Source organism: Populus nigra, chromosome 1 (assembly GCF_951802175.1).
Source record: "Populus nigra chromosome 1, ddPopNigr1.1, whole genome shotgun sequence".
NCBI classification, from domain to species: Eukaryota; Viridiplantae; Streptophyta; class Magnoliopsida; order Malpighiales; family Salicaceae; genus Populus; species Populus nigra.
The window spans coordinates 25,537,050-25,559,996 of record NC_084852.1 but is presented as its reverse complement, the minus strand read 5'-3'; the positions used below and the strand labels follow the sequence as shown (position 1 = coordinate 25,559,996).

Genomic DNA, 22,947 nt, shown 5'->3' with positions numbered 1-22,947 from the left:
TCGTTGGACAGCGCCGCCCCCACCGACTCCTCGCCATGCTTCATTTCCTGCTATGAACAGTCGTTTTGTAGCTACTTCTACTGTTATTATAAACGATAAAGGATAGGTTCGTTAGTTCTTCTTCACTATTTAGGCTTCAAATCTATTACAAGCGTGTTTGACAGTGTGATTGTGGGTGCTTTTCAAATAACTTTTCGTGCCAAAATGCATGCCAACGATGTTTTTTTATTTTTTAAAAATCATTTTTAACATCAGCACATCAAAACGATCCAAAACGTACAAACCATATTAAATTTTAGCAAAAAAAAAACAAAAAATTTTCAAATTTTTTGGAAACGTGGCCGCAGCCGCGTTCCCAAACGGTCCCTACAATATGACATCACGGTAGGTGCCCCTTTTGCAATGCCATAAATGTTAGATTTGTATTTTTTTTTAGGTATTTGATGTGTTGTGATATTAAAAATAAAAAAATTTTAAAAATTATTATTTTATTATATTTGTAATTGAAAAATATTTTAAAAAATTTAATGCAAAAACCAAACATAAATAAACCACTTCTTAGAATTATGTGTTTCAGTATTTTTTACTATCCGATTTCAAAAATTTAATTAAAAATTTAAGAGTTAAAAAATAAAATATTTAATGCGCTGGATCGGTCACGAGCAAATCAAAAGTTGTATATTTAATTAAAGCTAATTTTATTCCAAACAATTGCATATTTGCGATAATACTTAGCACTTTAAGAAATAATTAGTGTAAAATATATTTCATGGGAATTTTATAAGAAATTCTACAGGGTAAGAGGGGCCTACCCTTGATCATTTGTTTTCGAGATCCTACCGCGCCCTGGATTTCTTGGTCCTACTGGAATTGACATCGCCAATTTTTGAGGCGTCACTTCACGGGAAATAATATCTCGATCAGTCACGAGGCAATGCTTTCATGCATAGCTGTTATGTCCGGAGTGTCTTGGAAGTTTAATAATGTTTTTTTTTTTAAAAAAATATATAAAAATTGAAGCACTAATGATAGGAGGACATTTTTGTTTTTACATTTTAAAAATATTTAAAAAAAATTGATTTTTTTTTAATTTTTTGATTCATTTCAAATTAATATTTTTTTGATCTTTTCAGATCATTTTAATATGCTGATGTCAAAAATAATTTTTTAAAAATAAAAAAATATTATTTAAATGCATTTCTAAATAAAAAATACTTTAAAAAGCAACTATTACAAGGCTACAACACTCTCTAACACCTTTTAAAAATCTTTTAAGGAAAATAGAAAAATCACTTGCCATCACAGCCTCGCAATTAGAGGTTGATTTATATGGAAGGTCATTTATTTATTTATTTATAGTGTCATGATTTTTTAAGTTATATTTAAATTAGTTTAATTTGATTTGATTTTTTTAGTTTTCACTTTACAAAATAAAAATTAAACTGAATGTTTTTTTTTTAATTTTCTAATTAGTTTAATTAATTTTTTTCATGATTTAATTTTTCTGGTTATTTGTTTTAGTTATTTTTAATAAATTATAAACGTAAATTGTAATTTTTAAGAGAATAAAAGTGAAGTGAGGAAATAATTAATATGTAAAAGAATTAGGGTAATATTTTTATTATTAATAATATTTTAAAAAAACAATTTGATTAGTTAGATTATTGTTTTTTTTTATGGAATTTTTCTGTCATGGAATAAGAATTCCTGGGGAGATGAAATCTACGATCCGATTGATTCAAGAGGGGTACGTATGGCAATGGAACTTTCGATCTTGACAAGTGAAGTAACGGAGAGCTTTCATTGTGACCTATCAATAATAACTATTCAAGACATTTTAAATGATAGCAATGGATAATTATCCTTTAATTAGTTATTAATTTTTTAAAATAAAATATAGTCAAATTAACAAATAGTATTTGTTTATTAATTATCTTTTCATTATAGATTTGATGGATATTGATGACTTTGAAGATGACGTTGATTTTGAAATGTTTTAATTCATTGACATTTCATCCAGGATTTGCTTATTTAAATATCTAAAAACTTAAGATGTTAATTTATCCCATCAAATTCTTTTATTCTTTTAATCATAAATTATGGTTATTATCATTTAATTACATATTTCAGAATTTAAATCTGGTTTTAAATATGAATATTTAAATTATGTCTATGATTGTTGTTATTTGAGTATTTAAAATATTAAGTTAGTTTATATTTTGTAGATTTTTTTGGTTTCAATATTGTTGAAACTCCCATGGCTAGCAAATTGATAACCTCTTGACCTCCAAACTTTTCTAGATACGTCCTCAAGTAGGGAAGAAAGAAGGGATTTTGAGAGACATTAGAGAATCTAGCTAGCTTTGAAAAAGTCTATATTTCTCTACAGCCACACAGTAGTTTACCGTGTTCCTTTTTATTGCTAGAAGTCCAACTAAGCCCATGTGGTCTCCCCATCGGCTTGCATTGAATGGCTGCCGATACCTTTCTTGGTGGATGTGGTGTGACCTCCCTCCCTCCCTCCCTCCCTCCCGCGCTTGCATGCCAGCCCAGCGACTACATTTTCAATTCCTCCCTGCATTTGCGTTTTATTTTAAGCAGCTCTGACGAGCTTTTGGGCTTCATCTCCATGAACACACTTTTAAATCCACAATGAGAACTCATTATCTTTTCTTCTAAGAAAAGTAAAGCTAAAAAAACAAAATTTCCAAAAAAAAAACCCTAAAAAGCGGGCCCGATATAAAGCTCTTCCTAAAGCACAATTCTTTCCCTTCCATTCCAATCCATGACCAATTCAATCCAAACTTCCACCGCTGGCACTGCCACCAAACACCCCTCCAAACGTAGAAAGCTAACCACAGACCGCCACCAGAACCACCAAGAACAGCTTCTCATACCAGGTCTTCCTGACCACGTAGCCCAACTTTGCCTCTCCCTTGTCCACCCTTCTACACTTTACCCTGTTTGCCACTCATGGCGTCGCCTAATCTACTCCCTTTCTTTCCCTCCTTTTCTATCTCTCTACGCGGTTTTATCATCAACAAATATAAATCACCGCCTTTCCAATAACAATCCAATCCAATCCTTCAACTTTGACCCCATTTCTTCTAAATGGGATTCTCTCCCTCCTCCACCACCAGACCCACCACTCCATCTCCTTCTCCGCCACCCTTGCTTCATCTCCCGTGACCTTCCTATCCAGTCCATCTCTGCTTGTGGTCGCTTGATACTTATTGCTGCTACTTCTCACAATTTTTCCCCAGCTCTCTCTCGCCCTCTTGTTTTTAATCCACTCTCAGGCGTATGGGGCTTTGGCCCCCCACTCACCGCACCTCGCCGCTGGTGTGCTGCAGGCTCAGCAAAGGACACGGTCTATGTGGCGAGTGGGATCGGATCCCAGTTCAACGCGGACGTGTCCAAGTCAGTAGAGAAGTGGGATTTGCAAAGCAAGAACGTCGGGATCTCCACCACCGCCAATAAAACAATTACATGGAAATGGGAAAAGGTTAAAGAACTAAAAGATGGGAGATTTTGTAGGGATGCTATCGATGCAGTGGGGTGGAGAGGGAAACTTTGTATGGTGAACATGAAAGGAGATGCACCTAAAGAAGGGCTTGTTTATGACACTGAGAAAGACGCATGGGAGAACATGCCAGAGGGTATGCTTGCAGGATGGAGAGGACCCGTAGCATCCATGGATGAAGAGACTATGTTTGTGGTGGATGAAGCCAGGGGTGTGCTTAGAAAGTATGATCCAGAAAGGGATTATTGGGAGCATATGATGGAGTCAGAAAGGCTTGTTGGAGCACAGAAGATTGCTGCTGGTGGCGGTAGAGTTTGTGTTATTCGCGGCTGTAGTACTGAGATTGTGGTGCTGGATGTGGCGGCGCTTCCGGTGAAACTATGGGTGGTGAAAACGCCACCGGGATTTGAAGCCTTGGCAATTCATATTTTGCCAAGGATGAGCCGGCCAGATTTTTGATTTCCTGGTATTCCCATGGTTTTTATTTTTATTTTTTAAAAATCTTATATGATCTGTGATCTTATGTTGCGTCTTGGCCTAATTTTCTGCTCATTGTTGTACTGCAATTTTTTTTTTTATCATTCTTTTAATCTCAGTTTATTCTGATTGAAAGTGCAAATTTGTCGTTTCTAGGATCAATACAGTACTGATGCTGATCCCAGCAAGATTTCGTGTGCCCAGAGTATAGTTTGCTTGCCCACTTCAGCCACCGCTGTTAAAAATATATTTAGAAAACCATTTTTTTTAATTTTTTTATTGCAAAAGAAATGCTAAAAACTAAGTTAACAAAAAAATGTTTTTGTACCCTTTAACTTCACGAAGAGAAAAATATTTTCCATATATTATTGATTTACAGTATATTATTATGTAATTACTTCAATTCATTATAATCATATTATTTTAATCATTATTAATCAATTTTATTATTATTTTAATATATTTTCAAGTAAAAAATATTTTAAAAAACAACAATAACTACATTTTCAAACAAACCATTACAATTATTATAAACATCACACTATTGTATAATTATATATTATGACTACCTTCATTATTGTCATTTAAACATTACCACCACAAATACTATCATTAGTTTACCACACCAGCTATCACTGTTTCTATCACAGCAAATCTTACCCTAATAACTATCACCACTACAATCCCTATATCACAAATACAATATCTTTTATTATTATATTATCATTAATCTAAAAATAAATTTATAAAAAAAACATTTTGTCTGGTATATCAATCAAACAACGAATATAACTTGTTTTTTTTAAAAAAAGTTTTTTGCAAAACAAATGTATCCTTAAAGGATAAACATAGCAAGAATATGCTTAGCAAAGATATTAACGATGGCCTCATAATAAAAACAACGTCAAATAATAATTGTTTGTAAATATATTCGAAGCCTGTAATCCCATGAATTGTGTTAAAAGTGTTTCAATAATAGTTCTGTAGGTTATAGTTTTGGTGCGTTTATAAACTTGTTTTCTTGATCAGGGTTTAATTTCTAATTAATGTCAATTCATTTATACAGTTGGATCGCATACATACATACAAGTGATTTCAAACCATGCTCGTCAAAGATCGACCTGTTCATATATAAATGTTAACGGAGACATTTTCCCCATATATAATTAATGCATGTGAAGTGGGAAAATGGAGATTAATGAAAAAGTTGGGACATGCACCGTGTTAAGGCTGAACTAGCAGCCTTAATATAGCAAGTTCTAGGCTAATGAAAGAGTCTTTAATCAAACGGTACCCTTGTTGTTTTTGTAGTAAATAGATGTGTGCATGTACAGCGATCATGCTCCCTTAAGATTTGATAATAATATTAGTCAAATTACGAACGAAAGCAAAGAATCTTCGATGCATCTGAGTTTTAGAATAAGAACAGAGCATTAGAACAAGAAAATAATAACAGGTAAAGTACTTTTAAAGCTTTGGGGATGGGACAGAGGGACCGGCAGTGGCAGTCGACGGTGGGAGAATGCAACAGTAGAATATTGCATGCTTAAGAAGGAGAGAAAAGGCAATTTTTCATAACCACTCAACAGCATTTCTGTCCACCGCCCCCACACCAGCAACTAAAACTTTTCGTATTCATTTCTACTTTGTAATTTCTCTTGTTTTGATTGCGAAAGTCAAGCCATGCCTTTATGCCGGGTCCCCAGTTGGCTTTGAATATTAATCACCGCAGCCCCGGCTGTCTAGGTCATCCTCATGAATGTCAGCTGCACCTTTCCACAAAAACAAGACACGTACTACTTCAGCTTTACAGATTCTGGATAGCGTGCGGCGTCAGTCCATGTCTTCCAGGGTTTTATGCAGTCCAGTGAACAGCTTCCTGCTATCTGTTGACCGTCAAAGCACAAGCCTTTTATACATTAATTCCTTAATGGATGGTCATTTTTACAGTGTGGTCGTTCATAAATACAATCCATAAAAAAATATAATAAATAGATATCACAGTTTCGATAGATTTTTAAAACCTGCTCAATCCATATAAACAGTATTTTTTATTTTCTTCTCATATTTTTTTTTTTGGTTTGTGATCACTCACATAGTTACCTCTCATCCTCTTTCTTTTAGGCCATGTTTGTTTTTTGAAAAGTAGTTTTTGAAAAACTACTTTCCAAACTTTCCTGTGTTTGTTTGTCATTAGAAAAGGTGGTTAACGGAAAACACTTTTCAGTCAAAGAAAAACACTTTCCAGTCAACGGAAAACACTTTCCAGTTAAAGAAAAATTTGACTTAGTTTTCAGGAAAGTGTTTTCCTTTTGGCTATGTTTGTTTTCTGGAAAGTGGTTTCCGGGAACACACTTTCCAAACTTTCATGTGTTTGTTTGTCATTAGAAAAGTTGGTCAACGGAAAACACTTTCCAGTCAAAGAAAATTTTGGCTTGGTTTTCAGGAAAGTGTTTTCCTGGAAAATTTGGGCGGAAAACACTTTTTGAAAGTTGTGAAAAAATTAGAAATATTATTATTTGCTTATTATATCAAATTTGATCCTCAAACTTTTGATTATTATATATATTTTGTTTTGAATATTTATTTTTTAATTTCATCTCTTAAAATTTAATTTTTTTTATTAACTTTGGTCCTTATTTTTATAATTGCTATTTGCTTTTTCCTTATCATTTTTTTATTGAAATTTTTTATCTATCAAATTTGGTCCTCATTCTTTTGATTGTTACTTATTTTATTTGAAATAATTTATGAAATGTTAATTATTATTATTTCAATTTCTTGATCTTTCAATTTTTTTTTATTTTTTATTTGATCTTTATTATTTTGATTATTATTTATTTTATCTGAGATAATTTATGAAATTATATTTTTTTTCAATTTCATTCCCATTCAACTTTTTAATTTGTAAGATTTGTTCCTCATTATTTTAATAAACTTGAAAAAATAAAACATTAATAAGTTATTTTTCAGTTCATTTTTCATAACACAACCAAACACTGGAAAGTGTTTTCCAACTTATTTTCTATTACACTACCAAATATTAGAAAATATTTTCTCAGAATTCACTTTCTCTGAAATTCACTTTTTAAAAAAAAACTATTTTTCAGCAAACAAACGAGGTCTTAGTATCTTTCTTTTCAATTCTCTCCTTCAAACCTAAGATACTTATAATTTTTTTTTTGTCTCTCTCATCAATGCTATGTGGCTTTCATGTCACTGATTTAGCTTTCGACTAGTTTAGCGTGAAACATTGGTTTTTTACCTTAAGCTCGCCTGTGACTGCCCTGCTCTCCCAAGTCAGTTTGGCAAGCGGTTGAACTTGAAGCTTCTTTCCAATCATCTACCAATGTGAGATCCCAAGGTTTGACACGCTTTTAGAAGGAAGAAATTTATTTTTGACCATGTGTGCACAAGGTAACCTAATGCTACTTTTTTTGTTTTGTTTTAGTGTTCACTGGTTACATGACCCGTGCGATGTCACGGGTCAATTTTTTTTTTTGCATAAAAAATATAAAAAAATTAAAATTTAAAAGTATTAGGTTTTTCTGCAAAGTTATACTCAAGAGTCTTGAGTTTGACTGCAACGCCTGATTCAAAAATAATATTTATAATAACATTAAACTTGCATGACTCAAGTTTAAGTGGGTCTGACTGTAATACCAGACCCAATAGCCTTGGATGTGGGTTTGGCTGCAAGGTCGTGTTATAAAGTGTGATAATTAAATAGATTAATTGAAAAAAACAAAGAAAAAAACCAACAGAAAGAAAAAAACTAATGAAGAAAAAGAAAAACAATCTGAATTAATTGGGTTAACCCGTCAAACCTTGGATTTGTGTCGTGAAAGTTTGATAACTAAATAGAAAAAAAAATTGACGGGTTAACTTAGCTAGAATTAACTAGGCTAACTCATCAAATTAGGTTAACCTGTCAAACCCGGGACCCGTGTCATGAAAGTTTGATAACTAAATAGAAAAAAATTGAACATTAACAAACTAAATTAAACAAAAAAAATTAATTAAAAAGAAAAAACAAAAGGTATCAGCCTTTTCACTGTAGACTGCAATGTGCAGTCCACAGTCAAAGGCATAAAAATGAGAAAACAAAAGGAAAAAAAGAAAAACTAAAGGCATCAGTCGATAACTAAATAGAAAAAAATTAATATTAATGAACTAAATTATATGAAAAAATATTAATTAAAAATAAAAAATAAAAGAAAATAAACTTATAAGAAGAAAAAAACTAATGAAGAAAAAGAAAAAAAATCTAAATTAACTGGGTTAACCCGTCAAACCTGAGATCCGTGTAATGAAAGTCTGATAAATGAATAAAAAAGAAATTTAATATCAACAAACTAAATAAAAAAATTAATTAAAAAGAAAAAAAAGGCATCGGCTTTCTCACCGTGGACTGCATTGTGCAGTCCACCATGAAAGGCATTAAAAGAAAGAAAGAAAAACTAAAGGCATCAACCTTTTCACTGTGGACTGCATACAATATTAAAAGATGAAATATGAAGAAAAAAACTAATGAGAAAAAAGAAAAAAAATCTGAATCAGCTGGGTTAACCCGTAAAATCAGGTTAACCCATAAAATCTAAGATTTGTGTCATGAAAGTATGATAACTAAATAGAAAAAATATTTCATATTAATGAACTAAATTAAAAAAAAGATTAATTTAAAAGGAAAAAACAAAGAGAAAAAAATCTATAGGAAGAAAAAAAACTAATGAAGAAAAAGAAAAAATATTGAATCAACTGGGTTAACCCGTCAAACCTGGGATCCGTGTCATGGAAGTCTGATAATTAAACAAAAAAATTTAATTTTAAGAAACTATAGAAAAAAAAAAACTAAAGGTATCAACTTTTTCACCATGGACTGCATGATGCAATACACAGTAAAAGGCTTAAAAAGAAAAAGAAAGAAAAAAAAACAAAGGCATACCACATGTTAATTTTTTTTTCTTGCATAAAAAATATAAAAAGGCTAAGATCTAAGAGTATTAGGTCTTTCTGCAAAGATATACCCAAGAGCCTTGGGTTTAGTTGCAACGCGTGACCCAAGAATAATATTTATAATATTAATAATAATATTAAACTTACATGACTCAAGTTTAAGTGAGTCTGGCTGCAAGACCGGACTCAAGAGCCTTGGATGTGGGTCTTGCTACAAGATTGTGTCATAAAAATGTGATAATAATATATATTAATTAAAAAGAAAAAAACAAAGAAAAAAAACCAACAAGAAGAAAAAAGCTAATGAAGAAAAAGAAAAAAATTTGAATTAACTGGGTTAACCGTCAAGCCCGGGATACGTGTCATGAAAGTCTGATAATTAAATAGAAAGAAATCTAACATTAACAAACTAAAATAAACGAAAAAAATTAATTAAAAATAAAAAAAATAAAAAAAAATTCTGGGTTAACTCATCAAATCAGGTTAATCCGTGTTATGTAAGTTTGATAACTAAATAAAAAAACAAAAAAAAGAAAAACAATTAAAAATAAAAAAAAGATAGCTCAGCGTTTAACTGTGGACTGCACTGTGCAGTGCACAGTGAAACACTGATGCATTTTAGTATATGTTACTAGTTGCTATGCCCGCGAATTGCCGCAGGCTTATGGCATACTTGTGCGTTGTCATGGATTTATATAAAAAAATCATATGAAGAAACACTATTACAATCCAAAATGTTTTCAAGAAAAATTAAACTACAATGCTAAATTCTCAACCAGCTTATTATTAAAAAAATAAAATAGACAAAGATAATTTAAAAAAAATCATAGAAAAACAAAAGAAAAAAAATCATGTGGGGAAACACTGCAACAATCTATAGTGTTTTGTGAGGAAATATACAATTGTAATTCTCAACGAACTTAATATTAAAAAAGTAAAATCAATAAAGATAATTTTGGAAAAAGTCATAAAAAAAAACTATGCAGGAAAACACTATAGCAATCTATAGTGTTTCATGAGAAAATCTACAGTTGTAATTTTCAACCAGCTCAATATTAATAATAATAAAATTGATCAAGACAATTTTGAAAAAAATTATATATAAAAAATCATGTGGGGAAATACTTTAGCAATCAACAGTGTTTTAAAGAAAAAAACTACAAAGTTAAATTTTCAACCAGCTCAGTATGAAAAAAATAAATTCGACAAAGATAATTTTGAAAAATAAATCAATAAAAAAACATGTGGGGAAATACAGTAGCAAGAAAAAAATAATGTGGGGAAACACTGTAACAATTCACAATGTTTTTTTTTCAAGAAAAAAACTATAAAGTTAAATTATCAACCAGCTCAATATGAAAAAAACTAAAATTGACAAAGACAATTTTGAAAAAAAAACAAAGAAAAAAAAAACCATATGGAAAAACACTATAGCAATCAACAATGTTTTAAAGAAAAAACTACAAAGCTAAATTTTCAACCAGCTCAATATTAAAAAATTAAAATCGACAAAAATAATTCTGAAAAAACACAAAAAAAATTACATTTTTGAGGAAGAAAAAAAAAAGCAAAAATAAAAACAAAAAAATAAAGAAAAAAACACGTGGGGAAAGCTAAAGCTAAATTCTCAACCAGCTCAATATTAAAAAAAATAAATTCAACAAAGATAATTTTGATAAAAAAACATGTGGAGAAAATACTGTAGTAATCTACAATGTTTTTTTATATAAAAAAACTATAAAACTAAATTATCAACCAGCTCAATATGAAAAAAAACCCAAAAAGAACTATTTTGAAAAAAAATTTCATAAAAAGAAAGAAAAAAATCATAGAGGGAAGCATTATAGTAATCCACAATGTTTTTTTTTAAATGATATAGCTAAATTCTCAATCAGTTCAATATTAGAAAAAAAATCAGCAAAAATAATTTTGAAAAAAACATACAAATTGTTTTTTTTTAAAAAAGAAATCAATCATGAGAAAAGAAAAAAAAACAAGTAAAAAAAACTAAAAAAAATATTAGTATAATGAAAATAAAAGATGTGGGGAAAGCTTCCCACGCCTTTTAGAGTATTGTTAATTATATAATATAATTATAATTGTTATAATTGCTAGTTTTTGGTTCATCTTCTCATAGGATTCGCAGTGAACTCTTCAAAATGGAACTTGACTCTCTTATTTTAATCAGTTGATTTAACGGTTCCCTTTTCTTTTCCTCTCACTCTTTGCTGCTATAATGTATCATAAACAACCGATCAGTTCTTAAACATGAATTCTATACACGGAATCAGAACCTTAATTGCCATTTGTTCCAATTCATTCATATAATGTGTCCTTGAAAACAATCTAGAACCCGCTGGGATTTATCTTTGACAATCAAAGCCGGCGGACCTGCTGAGTTCATAACCTGGACTTCGTTGGCAGGGGCGGAGCAAGAGAAAAAAATTAGGGAGGGCCAAATTCTAAATTAGGGGGGAAGAAAATTTTTTATTACTTTTATTAAATATTTATAAGGGAGGGGGCATTTTCTTGCAGGGGCCGGGGCCCCTGCCAGCCCCCCCCTCCCTCCGCCACTGTTCGTTGGAAATCTTGAATAATGGACATGGTTTGCTCCAATTGTGTCTGTGTTTGTGTTTGGATATATCATCAAGCGGACCTTGATTGATTGAAATGAATCAGTTTTTTACTTTTTTTTTTCTGTCATATTATCAAAGAATAACAACTTCTAGTTTGGTTGAATCTTTTCACTTCTAATATTTACTATTTTACACTCTCTTTATTTAAAACAAGATTATCTTAGTGGCTCTTCATCCTTGGTCAGGGCGCGTGATTAATAAACTTCTAGTTTGACATCATCGGCTTTTTATTTTTTTTTCTTTTTAATTTTAGCGCACGACACTTTAAATTTTTAAAGAAACCTTTTAATTTGTTTTTCCTTCAAATTTTGTCCCTGTTTTTTTTTAAATAATTTTACAAATTAAATTTGTTTTTCAATTTCATCTTCCTTTAATTTTCTCATCTATCAAATTTGGTTCATGTTCTTTTGATTGTTATAATTTGTTTAATTTTAGATCATCTTTAAAGTTAATTCTTTTATAATTTCATCCTTATTCAACTTTGTTAACTATTAGATTTGATTCTTTTTTTTATTCTTATTTATTTTGCTTTGACAAATTTTTTAAATTGATATTTATTTATTTATTTTAGTTTTCAACATTAAATTGGTTGTGAATTGAGCTTTTTGGTGAAGTACCGTTGTAGGATTTCACGGGATGCGAGTTTAGAAAATTAATTCAGCTTTAGGAGATTCGCCTGACTTTGCTTGTTTTTTCCCCTTTATTTAATTTTTTTTTAATATTTATTTATTTTTTAAATTTCATCTCTAATTCTTTTACAACTCTTTAATTTAGTTTCAAATTTAATCCAACTCGAGGTCAAGCAAGACCCAATTAAAGTTCAACTAGGAAGAGAATAAGAGAAGAAAAAAGAAAGACATGGATTGTCTATCCTGATTAACTCATTGTAATAGTGTTCATTATCCATGCAGTCAATTTCACAAGTTAACCGGAGTTCATTTAATATATTATTATTTTTTCATTTTGCTCCTCATTTTTTTTTTAAAGTTTTAATCTTTTAACAACCTATTATTTCACATTTAAACTAAGGTTAGCTAGATGTTAAAACTATGTCGACGTGGAATTTGTTTTAATTAGATCACCATTTGATTGGGGGGGGGGGGGGGCTTACTTGACTTGCTTAGATTGAACAAATCAAAATATTGCACGAAAAGCACTCAGTGGCGTGTGTATACCCAGAATTGGAAACTCCAGATAAAGACAAATAAATAAATAAATCAAGCATCGTGCATAGCATGACAAGTCAATTAAAACGAAACCAGACGGTTTCGGCCATGTACATTTTGAGAAATTATGGGTTATTGCATAAAAAAATAAATTGTAGTAAGGATTTTAAATTTTAATTGTAATAAGTATATTAAAATGATATTAAAATAATTAATTTAAAATAAAAAAAATATTTTTTAAAATTTTCATAAATATTTTTAAAACACAAAATGCTTCCAAATATCTTCATCAAAACCATGTGGCTGTCTGCATATAAAAACAAAATAAATAGATATTTAACTGTAAAAATTATCCTACGTTGAATAATTAAAACACACACACACAAACATAAATCTTTAAAGCCCTCAGTGCTGTTGAATGACGAACTGGCTAAACTACTCAGATCAAAAGCATTCATTGAGCTTGGATCCATTGCCTTTTCTTTCTTTGGACATGTACAAGAGTCATGGCCGTCATTTTTCACACTTGGCACACCTTCTTTTCTAACCTTTTCAAATGGCGAAAGATCACCTCTCGTAAAAGCAATTGAAGTGTCTAGCGTGGATATAAAGCTAGGATTCTCGAACCTCTGAGTTAAAGATTTAAGCTGCAAGGGAATTTTTTTTCTGGTGTGTTTAGCAGTTACTAAGCTATGAGGAGGCGGTCTGCTTCAAAATTTATTAATTGGCTCTTGGGTTTGAAGAATTCCAGTCCCTCCATGGTATGTAGCCATTTTCTATTCCTTTTCTTTTCTTTGCACTCTTAGTTTTTCATTAAGATTCTGCATGACTGGACATCCTTGTAGCATCCTATTTATGTTTAATTTACATTTTTTGGGGTGTTTGCTTTTTTAGAATATCTGTGAAAGCAATGAGTGTTGTGTCCGCTAGTAATGTCTTTTCTCATGGGGATGGGACTAATTGATGCTTTGATGCAATGTCCAAAACTAGCTCCTCGCTGCCGCGTGCATTTAGGGAACCATATCAGATGATTTGAAGTTGTTTTCATTTGATCACAATGCTACTTAGTGAAGCCCGTGAATTTTTTTTTTTTCAAATTTTTAAATCTTTCCTTTTGTTTGTTCTAGCAGAACATCTTCAATTTTCTCTCATCATGTTTTTGACATGCTACGCCATTAATGCCAATCTCCTAATTTTTTCGTTCATAATACACGAGGAAAATTCATTGCTCTGTGACTACTAAGGGGAATTATAGTGAAAAAACTGTTCTTTCTCAACAAACTTCCATCTTAGTGTCTTTTTATGATTGTTAACCTTGGGAGATTTGGCTTTAGGATGGTCTTTCTTCACGTCAAGGTTGATGACAGTATACGACTACTGTTATCTGATCACTTTTCATAGTCATTAGGTTATTCCACAAGCCTTTTGATGTTCAATTATTTGATGTATACCCAAATACAACTCTAAAAGTGTTTTCACTAATCTCTATCATCTAAAGGAATTATGTTGATCAATTATGTGCTTGTTGCACCTGCTTGTGTTTACACCTTGAGCATGCCTGATGATTTTCAGTATTTTGATTGCTACTGTAGTTAACATGCAAGTTTAAAATGGTAACGATGTTCAGAATTCAATTGTAGGTTGATTGTGAGGTTGGATCTTATTCTGCATCCAGAAAGAGCAAATGCCAAGGTTCTTTTAGCGGCCATCTTAATGGTTCCTTGACAAAGGCGTATACAACTTCATGTGCTAAGTTGTCAGAAGATCCACAGAGCACCACTTCTGAAATGTTAATTGATTCATTTGGGAGGATGCACACTTACTTGAGGATCTCCTCGACAGATCGTCGCAATCCAAATTGTCAATACTGTATGCAGGGTGTGGAGCTCACTCCGAGCCCTCAATTACTCTCGCAGAATGAGATTGTTCATTTGGCAAATCTCTTTGTAAGCTCTGGAGTAGATAAAATTCGTTTGACTGGTGGTGAGCCAACCATTAGAAAAGGTATTGAAGACATGCTTACAGCTGTCTAACTTGAAAGGACTAAAGCCATTGGCCATGGCAGCCAATGGAATCACTCTGCGAGAAAACTTCCAGAGCTGAAAGAATGCGGGCTTACTTCTGTAAATATCAGCTTAGACACATTGGTCCCGGCAAAATTTGAATTTTTGACCAGGCGGAAAGGTCATGAAAGAGTTGTGGATTCAATTAATACTGCTGTGGACTGTCAATCCAGCAAAAGTATATATCATCTTTGCAATTCTGTTGGTCTTTGCTTTCTCTCCTAATTATGCTCTCTTCATATTCAATATCTTAACACGTACAATTCTTTTATTGACTGCTGCAACGATAGGTTCACTATTAGTCACATATTTATTTATTTACTAATTCTTCATCTAATGTAGAAATATTTATATTTATTTTTCTTCCTTTCAGGTGCCACAGATCCATCACAGCATTCTCTTTTAGATGACTGTCATACCACGGCACATAGTGCTACTCTACTCTAGTGTACACAATATTATCTGCAATTTGACTAACAGGTTGCCAATTGAGTAGGAGTGCTTGTTACATTCTTAGTATTAAGGATCTTCTCCTTTTCTTTCTGGTAACCATCGAAGAGAAAACTTTAGTTCTTCTATCCCACTTGCTCGGGCAGCATCCTCTTTCTTTTCTTCTTGTGGTTGTTGCAACTATTACATTGAATTTGGTTGAATTGAGTTATCTTATTGCAGACTTTTTCTTTGCGTGTTTCATATTTATGTGGCTCAACCTAAAATTGTCTCCGTCCATCTTGCCTCCCATTGACTGACATAAAAAGCAGCCAAAACCATTTAACAAGAGAACATTTTGTATGAGATCAGAGGTGTGCTATCATACTAAATGGTCAAAAAAAAAAAAAAAAGAGAGAGAAAGAAAAACCTGTAAGATTTAAACTCCATGCATCCTTGGGATTCATACAAACTCGGAAATTACAATATTTTGTTTTGATTTCTAAAGGTTATTTGTCCTTTTCAGGTTAGCTTGGGAGATCCCCTTCGTCGAGGTGCTGAAGAACGTGAGCTTAAGGAAATAATTGGGGCAGCGGTATGAAATTTGTAGTCTTGCCAGCGTTTTCTAAAATAGATAGATGTTGCAGATCATCATTAGGATTAACATTCCTTGCACTGTCCTAAGCTGCGATTGCAGTTACTTCCCTGGTCCAGTGTTACTCCATTCCGGGCTATAGTTTTGGAACTAATGCACATGAATTTTTATTAATTTTTAGCAACCTGTCTCTTATGAATGAATTTTAAAAGAATTTCACTGGAAATAAAAATACTAGTACTTAAATCAATGCATGCCTTAATTCTAGTGAAAAATATGTATCCTTTTTCATTAAATGATTAAAAGTTTACCAATCTAGCTGAACTGATGTAGAAACCAAGAGATTCTAGCAGTATTGTGTTTAAAAATAAATATGCTTTGTTATTAAGCTTTTATTGCTTGTCTCATTGAATTTATCTTGTTTGCTTCAGATCAAGAAGGAAAAAAGCTTCACATGCTGGGATGTTTGACATTGCAAAAACGGTGAATAGGCCAATGATACATATAGGTGGCCAAGGCCTGGCGTGTCCGCGGACCCCTTTTCTGAATGCTAATGTTGAATTTTCTATAGATGGTACCTGTTTAGTGTTCATCCAGATGGAAATGTTTCCTGCATTATTTATTCAGATCGGTCCAACTCCATTGTCGGTGAATTTTTTTTTTCTCTTAAAGTTGCTTTCAACCTCAAAAAACTAGCATATCTTATGGTGTTTATTTAATTAGAAGAATATTAGGCTTGGTCACACCTTTCGTGGGAGGTGAATTGGTGCTCTCACAGACAAAATACTTCCAACTAAAAAGCTACTTACAGGTAAGATCCTAGGCATGTGAGTGCGGTACTGCAGTGCACTCTTAATATAGTACAGAGATTTGGTGGTTTTGGAAAAAACTAAAGTACCTAGTCTGCTCTTCAAGCTTCCCTCGGGATTTCACCATGACAATTTCCACTCATCGAGTTGGAGAAATTTTACAAAAATCTTAGCCAGCTCACTTGAGTTGTTTCAAATCTGAAACTTCCCTCGAGCTTTTCCACCTACTCTTATACAGCATGTGAATCTTGCTAGCCCAGATTTATCTGCACTCAACCCATCAAGATATCACCTGTTACCCCTGTTTTCTCTCTGGACGAACCCATAGTTGAAGCATTTTCTCTGGTTAGTTTAGTTAGCAGTGAAGCATAGGTGCATAAATGAGAGCGAATCTTTATAAATTATGTTTCCATTTACCCTCTCTTTATGCTTAGGACCACTTTATCTTATGAAGATGCTGCGAAAAGCATAGCAACTGATTACCCTTCTAAAAGTCCGCTATGAACACTCAATCTAAAGCTAAAATAGAGTTTTACTTTTAAGAACGGCTTGTTAGCTTGAAAGTAATTTTTTTTAGAAAGTAAATTCTGAAAAAAACTTTTTAGAAAAGTAAATTTTTTTGATATTTGATAGTGTAATGAAAAATAAGTTGGAAAACACTTTGCAGTGTTTGGTTATGTCATGGAAAATGAGTTAGAAAATAACTTATTAATGTTTTATTTTTTTCAAGTTTATTAAAATAATAAGGAACAAATCTTACAAATTAAAAAAGTTGAATGATAATAAAATTGAAAAAAAATATAATTTCATAAATTATCTCAAATAAAATTAATAATAATCAAAACAATAGAGATCAAATCTAAAAAATTAAAAAAATTAAAAGATAAAGAAATTAAAATAATAATAATTAACATTTCATAAATTATTTCAAATAAAATAATTAACAATCAAAAGAATGAGGACTAAATTTGATAGATAAAAAATTTCAATTAAAAAATGATAAGGGAAAAACAAATAACAATTATAAAAATAAGAACCAAAATTAATATAAAAATTAAATTCTAAGGGATGAAATTAAAAAATAAATATTCAAAACAAAATATATATAGCAATAAAAAATTTGAAGACCAAATTTGATATAATCAACAAATAATATGACATTTCTAATTTTTTCACAACTTCCAGAAAGTGTTTTCCGCCCAAAATAAAAGAAAAACACTTTCTTGAAAACCAAGCCAAATTTTCTTTGACCAACTTTTCTAATAGCAAACAAACACATGAAAGTTTGGAAAGTGATTTCCTGAAAATCAATTTCCAAGAAACAAACACAGCCTAAAACACAATTGCAATTCCTTTCAAGTTTGGTGAGGCGATGTAGAGTAGAAACGACTCATGTTATTGTTAGAGAATAATATATATCATATCTTGGGATTTCACCAAACAACTTAAGTTTTATGGTTGAATTGATTCTTTGACATGATATCAGAACCTTGATGACTAAGCGGTCACGAGTTCAAATCTTACCATCCCTATTTATTTGATAAAAATTAAGTATAAGGTAATATAGCATGTGCAAGTTTCAAGCCCAAAGGACTTTCACTAGAGAGGACGTGTTAGAGAATAATATAAATCATATCTTGGGACTTCATCTAACAGCTTAAGCTTTTGGGTTGAATTGGTTCTTTGATAGATATTGCATTGAGATGAAAACCACATTGCTTGCTAACCATGAGCCATCACCACTCCTAAAAATTCAAAATCAATGGGCAAGACGTGATCAAAATTCATCCTAGACCTTAGAAGAACTTTCGGATATTGTACCTGAAATTTGTAATGATTACCTTTACAATCATGGTGACAAATGTTTTTCAGTTCTGTCATTTTTGTGCCTTGCTTGTACGATCAACTTTACTTTAAATAAAGTAGAGGCTTTGATTCATTAAGCAAGCCATGCATTATTTTACACTGATCATGTAATCATATACAGAGAATACTATGGATAAAATATCATATTGGACCACAGTTTAGGAAAAAACAGAAAGACCTTGTTGTTTAATCATATACATGATATAAGCCATTGATTTTAGTGAATCAGCTAGGTCTTATTTGCTAAGAAATATGTTTATTTTGTTTTATTTGTTAAGGGTAGAATAATATGTTAAATTTAGTTAAAACAATAACTTTAGAATAAAGTGATCAATAAAAACCCTAGCCTCCTTCTCTTTTACATTTGTATTTTTTTTTGTGTTAATTTGGATTGCTTTAACATGATATCATAGCTGGGGTTTGAGGCAGAGCCCTAAAATAGATGATATTTGTTTAGTTTTTGCAAATCTGGTATTTTATCTTCCCTTCAGTTTTTACAATTTGGTATTTGCGTTCTGTTTATGTATTGTTATTTTGTTTTGGAGTAATCGTATAACTTTGAGAAGATATTTGTTCAGTTTCTGTGATATCTATTCATTTCTGCAATCTGGTATTTTGTTTTTCGGTGCTTTTGTGTTCTGGTTTTCTTTGTTTGTTGATTATGGCTATTGGAAGATATGATTCGCTTTAGTTTGTATGTGTGAGGTTAGATGGAAAGAACTATTCGTATTGGAGTTATGTAATGAGAAATTTCCTTAAGGGTAAAAAGATGTGGGGATATGTTAGTGTAACTTATGTGATACCTAAGAATACGGAGGAGAATGATATACTTTGATAGATACATAAGAAACAAACAATGCAAAGATTATTATTTGAATTGACAATTCTATTGAGCATTCTATAGGTATGCAGTTGGTAAAATATGAGACAACAAAAGAGGTTTGAGATCATCTGCAAAGGTTATTCACGCAATCAAATTTTGCAAAGCAATATCAATTAGAGAATGACATAGTAGCTCTTCACCAGAAGAATATGAGTATTCATGAGTTTTATTCTGTTATGACAGATTTTTGGGATTAATTGACTCTTACATAATTGACATAATTAAAGGTATGTGGTGCCTGTATTGATCGTAGAGATATACAACAATTAATACCATTTTTATAGCACTTCATAATGATTTTAAAGGACTTAGAGGTTCAATTCTGCATTGTTCTCCACTGTCTTTTGTTGACTCTGTTATTAGTGAGTTATTGGCTGAAGAAATACATCTTTAGTCTTATTCTAAAATGAGAATTCTTTCTGTTTAAAATCCTTTTGTACAAGCAGTATCCTCTAAGTCATTCTCTAATAATTAGAATAAGCCTTAAACAAGGGCTGCCTTCGACGAGTGCAGTTTCTGTAAACAGAAAGGTCATTGGAAGACTTAGTGTTCTAAGTTGAGACAACAAAAACAAGTTTGGAATCCTGACAACCAATCACAATCCAATGCTCATAGACCACCACACCACAACACTGCAACAATAATTTTGTTATCTATCATCGATCCTAGTACTCTAGCTGAGCAATTTCAGAAGTTTCTCTCCTTACAGCCACAAGCAATGTACGCTTCTTTTTCTGTAGGTTAGTTGCCTCATAGTTTCTAAGGTATGTCACATTCTGAATGGGTTTTGGATTTTGGTGCTTCATATCATATGTCTCCAGATTCTTTATCTTTTATTTCTGTGTCCCCTTCGCTCTTTATTCCTGTTATGACTGCCGATAGCACTCCTATGCCCTTAACAGGTGTTGGTTCTATTATCACAACTCATCTGTCTCTCCCTAATGCTTATCTTATTCTGAAACTTAGATTGAATCTTGCCTTTGTTGGTAAGTTATGTGATTTTGGTGATTATTTAATGATTTTTCCTATTTTTTTTTGTTGTGTACAAGATCTACAATCTTAGAAGTTGATTGGAACATGCCTTAGGGAGAATGGATTGATTGGAACAGGCCATAGGGAGAATGAACTATATATTTTGGATGAGTTAAAAGTGCTAGTTGGTGCTGTTACTATTACTACTGTTTGATTTGTCTTCTTTTCATTTGAGTCCTTCATCTTCTAGTTTTTATTTATGACATTCTCATCTAGGTCATGTTTCGTCTTCTCGTTTGAAATTTTTAGCATCTGCAAGAGCTTTAGGAAATTTTAAAACTTGTGATATTTCTGATTATAGTGGATATAAACCGATGAAATTTTTTGCTTTACCTTTTAATCAAAGTATTTCTGTTTCTTCTTTCCAATTTAACTTGATTTATTATGATGTATGAGGACCTTATCCTATTGCCATAAAGAGGGTCTCGATATCATGTTTCTTTTATTGATAATCATATTTATTATTGTTGGGTTTATTTAATAAAACATCATTCCGAATTCTTTGAGATATATACAACCTTTCGAGCTTTTTTCAAAACTCAACATTCTACTGTTATCAAATGCTTTAGGTGTGATTTGAGTGGGGAATACACCTCTAATAAATTTTGTGAGTTGCTTGCCTTAGATAGAACCATTAACTAAACTTCATGTACATATTCTTGAGCAAAATGAAGTTGCTGCAAGAAAACATAGGCACATTGTCGAAATTGCTCGTTCTTTCTTGTATCTACTTTTGTTCTTAGTGAATTTTAGGGAGAAACTGTCATTACTGTTGCAACTTTGATTAATACAATCTCATCTTCTTATATTTTAGGTTTTTCTCATTTCAAAAAGTTATATCGGTATACCCCTGATTATTCCTCCTTTAGAGTTTTTTGTTGTATTTGTTTCGTTCTTTGTCCTCATGTAAAACACAGTAAGTTGTTCTCTCGATTTGCTATTTGTATCTTTCTTGGTTATGGTGAAAGTAAAAAGGGATATTGTTGTTTTGATCCAATAACTCAGAAACTTTATATCCCATCATGTTGTCTTTCTCAAGCATATACCTTTATTTTCTTGTCCATCAACTACTCATAGCTTGACTAGATCTGATCTTATTTGTGTGTGCGTGTGTGTGTATTCGAAGGTTTCTTATAGTTTATCATCTTAGGTTTCTAGTACTTCAGATACCTCTCCCCATGTTCGACCAATTTGTACTTATCATTCTGCAAGTACTAACACTTTACTCTCCAGCACACCTGCAGCTTCATTCTCATATACAATCCCTCAAGCTTCATCTGAGATTATGGATCCACCTTTATGTCAATCCACACACATTTGTAAGTCTACAAAGCTACCAGATTTTTGTTTATTCTTGTTATTCATCATATACTTTCGTTTTAGCTTTTTTTCATTGTCTTTTTGAGCCCTCTTCCTATGAAGAGACAATTCTTGATCCTCTTTGACAGCGAGTTATGGATGAGGAACTTTCTGCTTTGCATAAGATAGATACTTGAAATTTGGTTCCTTTACCTCTTGATAAGAATGTTGTTGGTTGTCATTGGGTGTATAAGATCAAGACTAATTCTGATGGGTATATTAAGTGATACAAAACTATGTTGGTTGTAAAAGGATACTCTCAACAGTATAGTATGAATTATGAGGAGACATTAGCCCTTATTGCAAAAATGATTACTATTCATACTTGTATTGCCATAGCTTTGGTTCGTTAGTGGTATATCTCTTAACTTGATGTTAAAAATGCCTTCTTGAATAGAGATCTTTAAGAAAAAGTTTATATAACGCCCTCTCCTGGTGTTTCACATGACTCTGGGTATGTTTATAAGCTCAAGAAAGCGTTATATGGTCTCAAACAAGCACCTCGTGCTTGGTTTGAGAAATTTTTTGTTGTGATCTCCTCTTTTGGCTTTATTTCTAGTAGTCATGATTCTTTTTTTTTTATTAAGTGCACTGATGTAGGTCTTATCATTCTGTCTTTATATGTTGATGACATGATTATTACTGGTGATGATATTGATGGTATTTCAGTTTTGAAGATAAAGTTGGCTAGACAGTTTGAAATGAAGAATTTGGGTTATCTTCGATATTTCCTGGGTATTGAGGTAGCTTACTCACCCATTGGGTTACCTTCTTTCTCAATCAAAATATATTGCAAATGTTTTTTAGCGGCCTAGACTTACTGATAACAAAACTGTAGATACTCCTATTGAGGTTAACGCAATGTATTCTTCTTTTGATGACTTATCTTTAACACTTTGACAAATCCTACTTTATACCGTACTATTGTTAGGAGCTTAATATATCTCACTATTACTCGTCTAGATATTGCATATATTGTTCATATTATTAGTTAGTTTGTTACTTCTTCTACTACTGTTCACTAGGCAACTGTTCTTTGTAATTTACAATATCTTCGGGTAACAGTCTTACAGAGTCTTTTATATACTTCTATCCACCTCTTCTTTAGAGCTGTGTGCATACTCTGATGCTGATCATGATAGTGATCCCACAT

At 31.8% G+C, this 22,947-nt stretch overlaps 1 protein-coding gene, 1 long non-coding RNA gene and 1 pseudogene across 3 annotated transcripts; all 3 read left to right on the top strand.

Moving 5' to 3' along the window:
* The first annotated feature begins 2,358 nt into the window (after positions 1–2,358).
* LOC133700946 (F-box/kelch-repeat protein SKIP25-like) lies at positions 2,359–5,300 on the top strand. 2 transcript variants are annotated; one of them, XM_062124697.1, is made up of 2 exons: positions 2,359–3,989; positions 5,067–5,300. In XM_062124697.1, exon 1 carries the CDS (start codon positions 2,786–2,788, stop codon positions 3,980–3,982), a length of 1,197 nt encoding a protein of 398 aa, XP_061980681.1. In that variant the 5' UTR covers positions 2,359–2,785; the 3' UTR covers positions 3,983–3,989; positions 5,067–5,300. The 2 variants fall into 2 exon arrangements, with proteins under 2 accessions (XP_061980681.1, XP_061980675.1); XM_062124691.1 differs by lacking the exon at positions 5,067–5,300 and adding an exon at positions 4,157–4,317.
* Positions 5,301–13,145: 7,845 nt separating this feature from the next.
* On the top strand, positions 13,146–15,142 carry LOC133704603 (GTP 3',8-cyclase, mitochondrial-like; annotated as a pseudogene).
* A 15-nt stretch (positions 15,143–15,157) lies between these two features.
* On the top strand, positions 15,158–16,498 carry LOC133704612 (uncharacterized). Its single transcript, XR_009844095.1, has 2 exons — positions 15,158–15,845; positions 16,277–16,498. It is a non-coding gene; the product is annotated as an uncharacterized LOC133704612 (long non-coding RNA).
* The last annotated feature ends 6,449 nt before the right edge of the window (positions 16,499–22,947 follow it).

Excerpts from the sequence above, each read along its gene's own strand:
- LOC133700946 (XM_062124697.1), top strand. The coding sequence starts at position 2,786 with ATGACCAATTCAATCCAAACTTCCACCGCTGGCACTGCCACCAAACAC.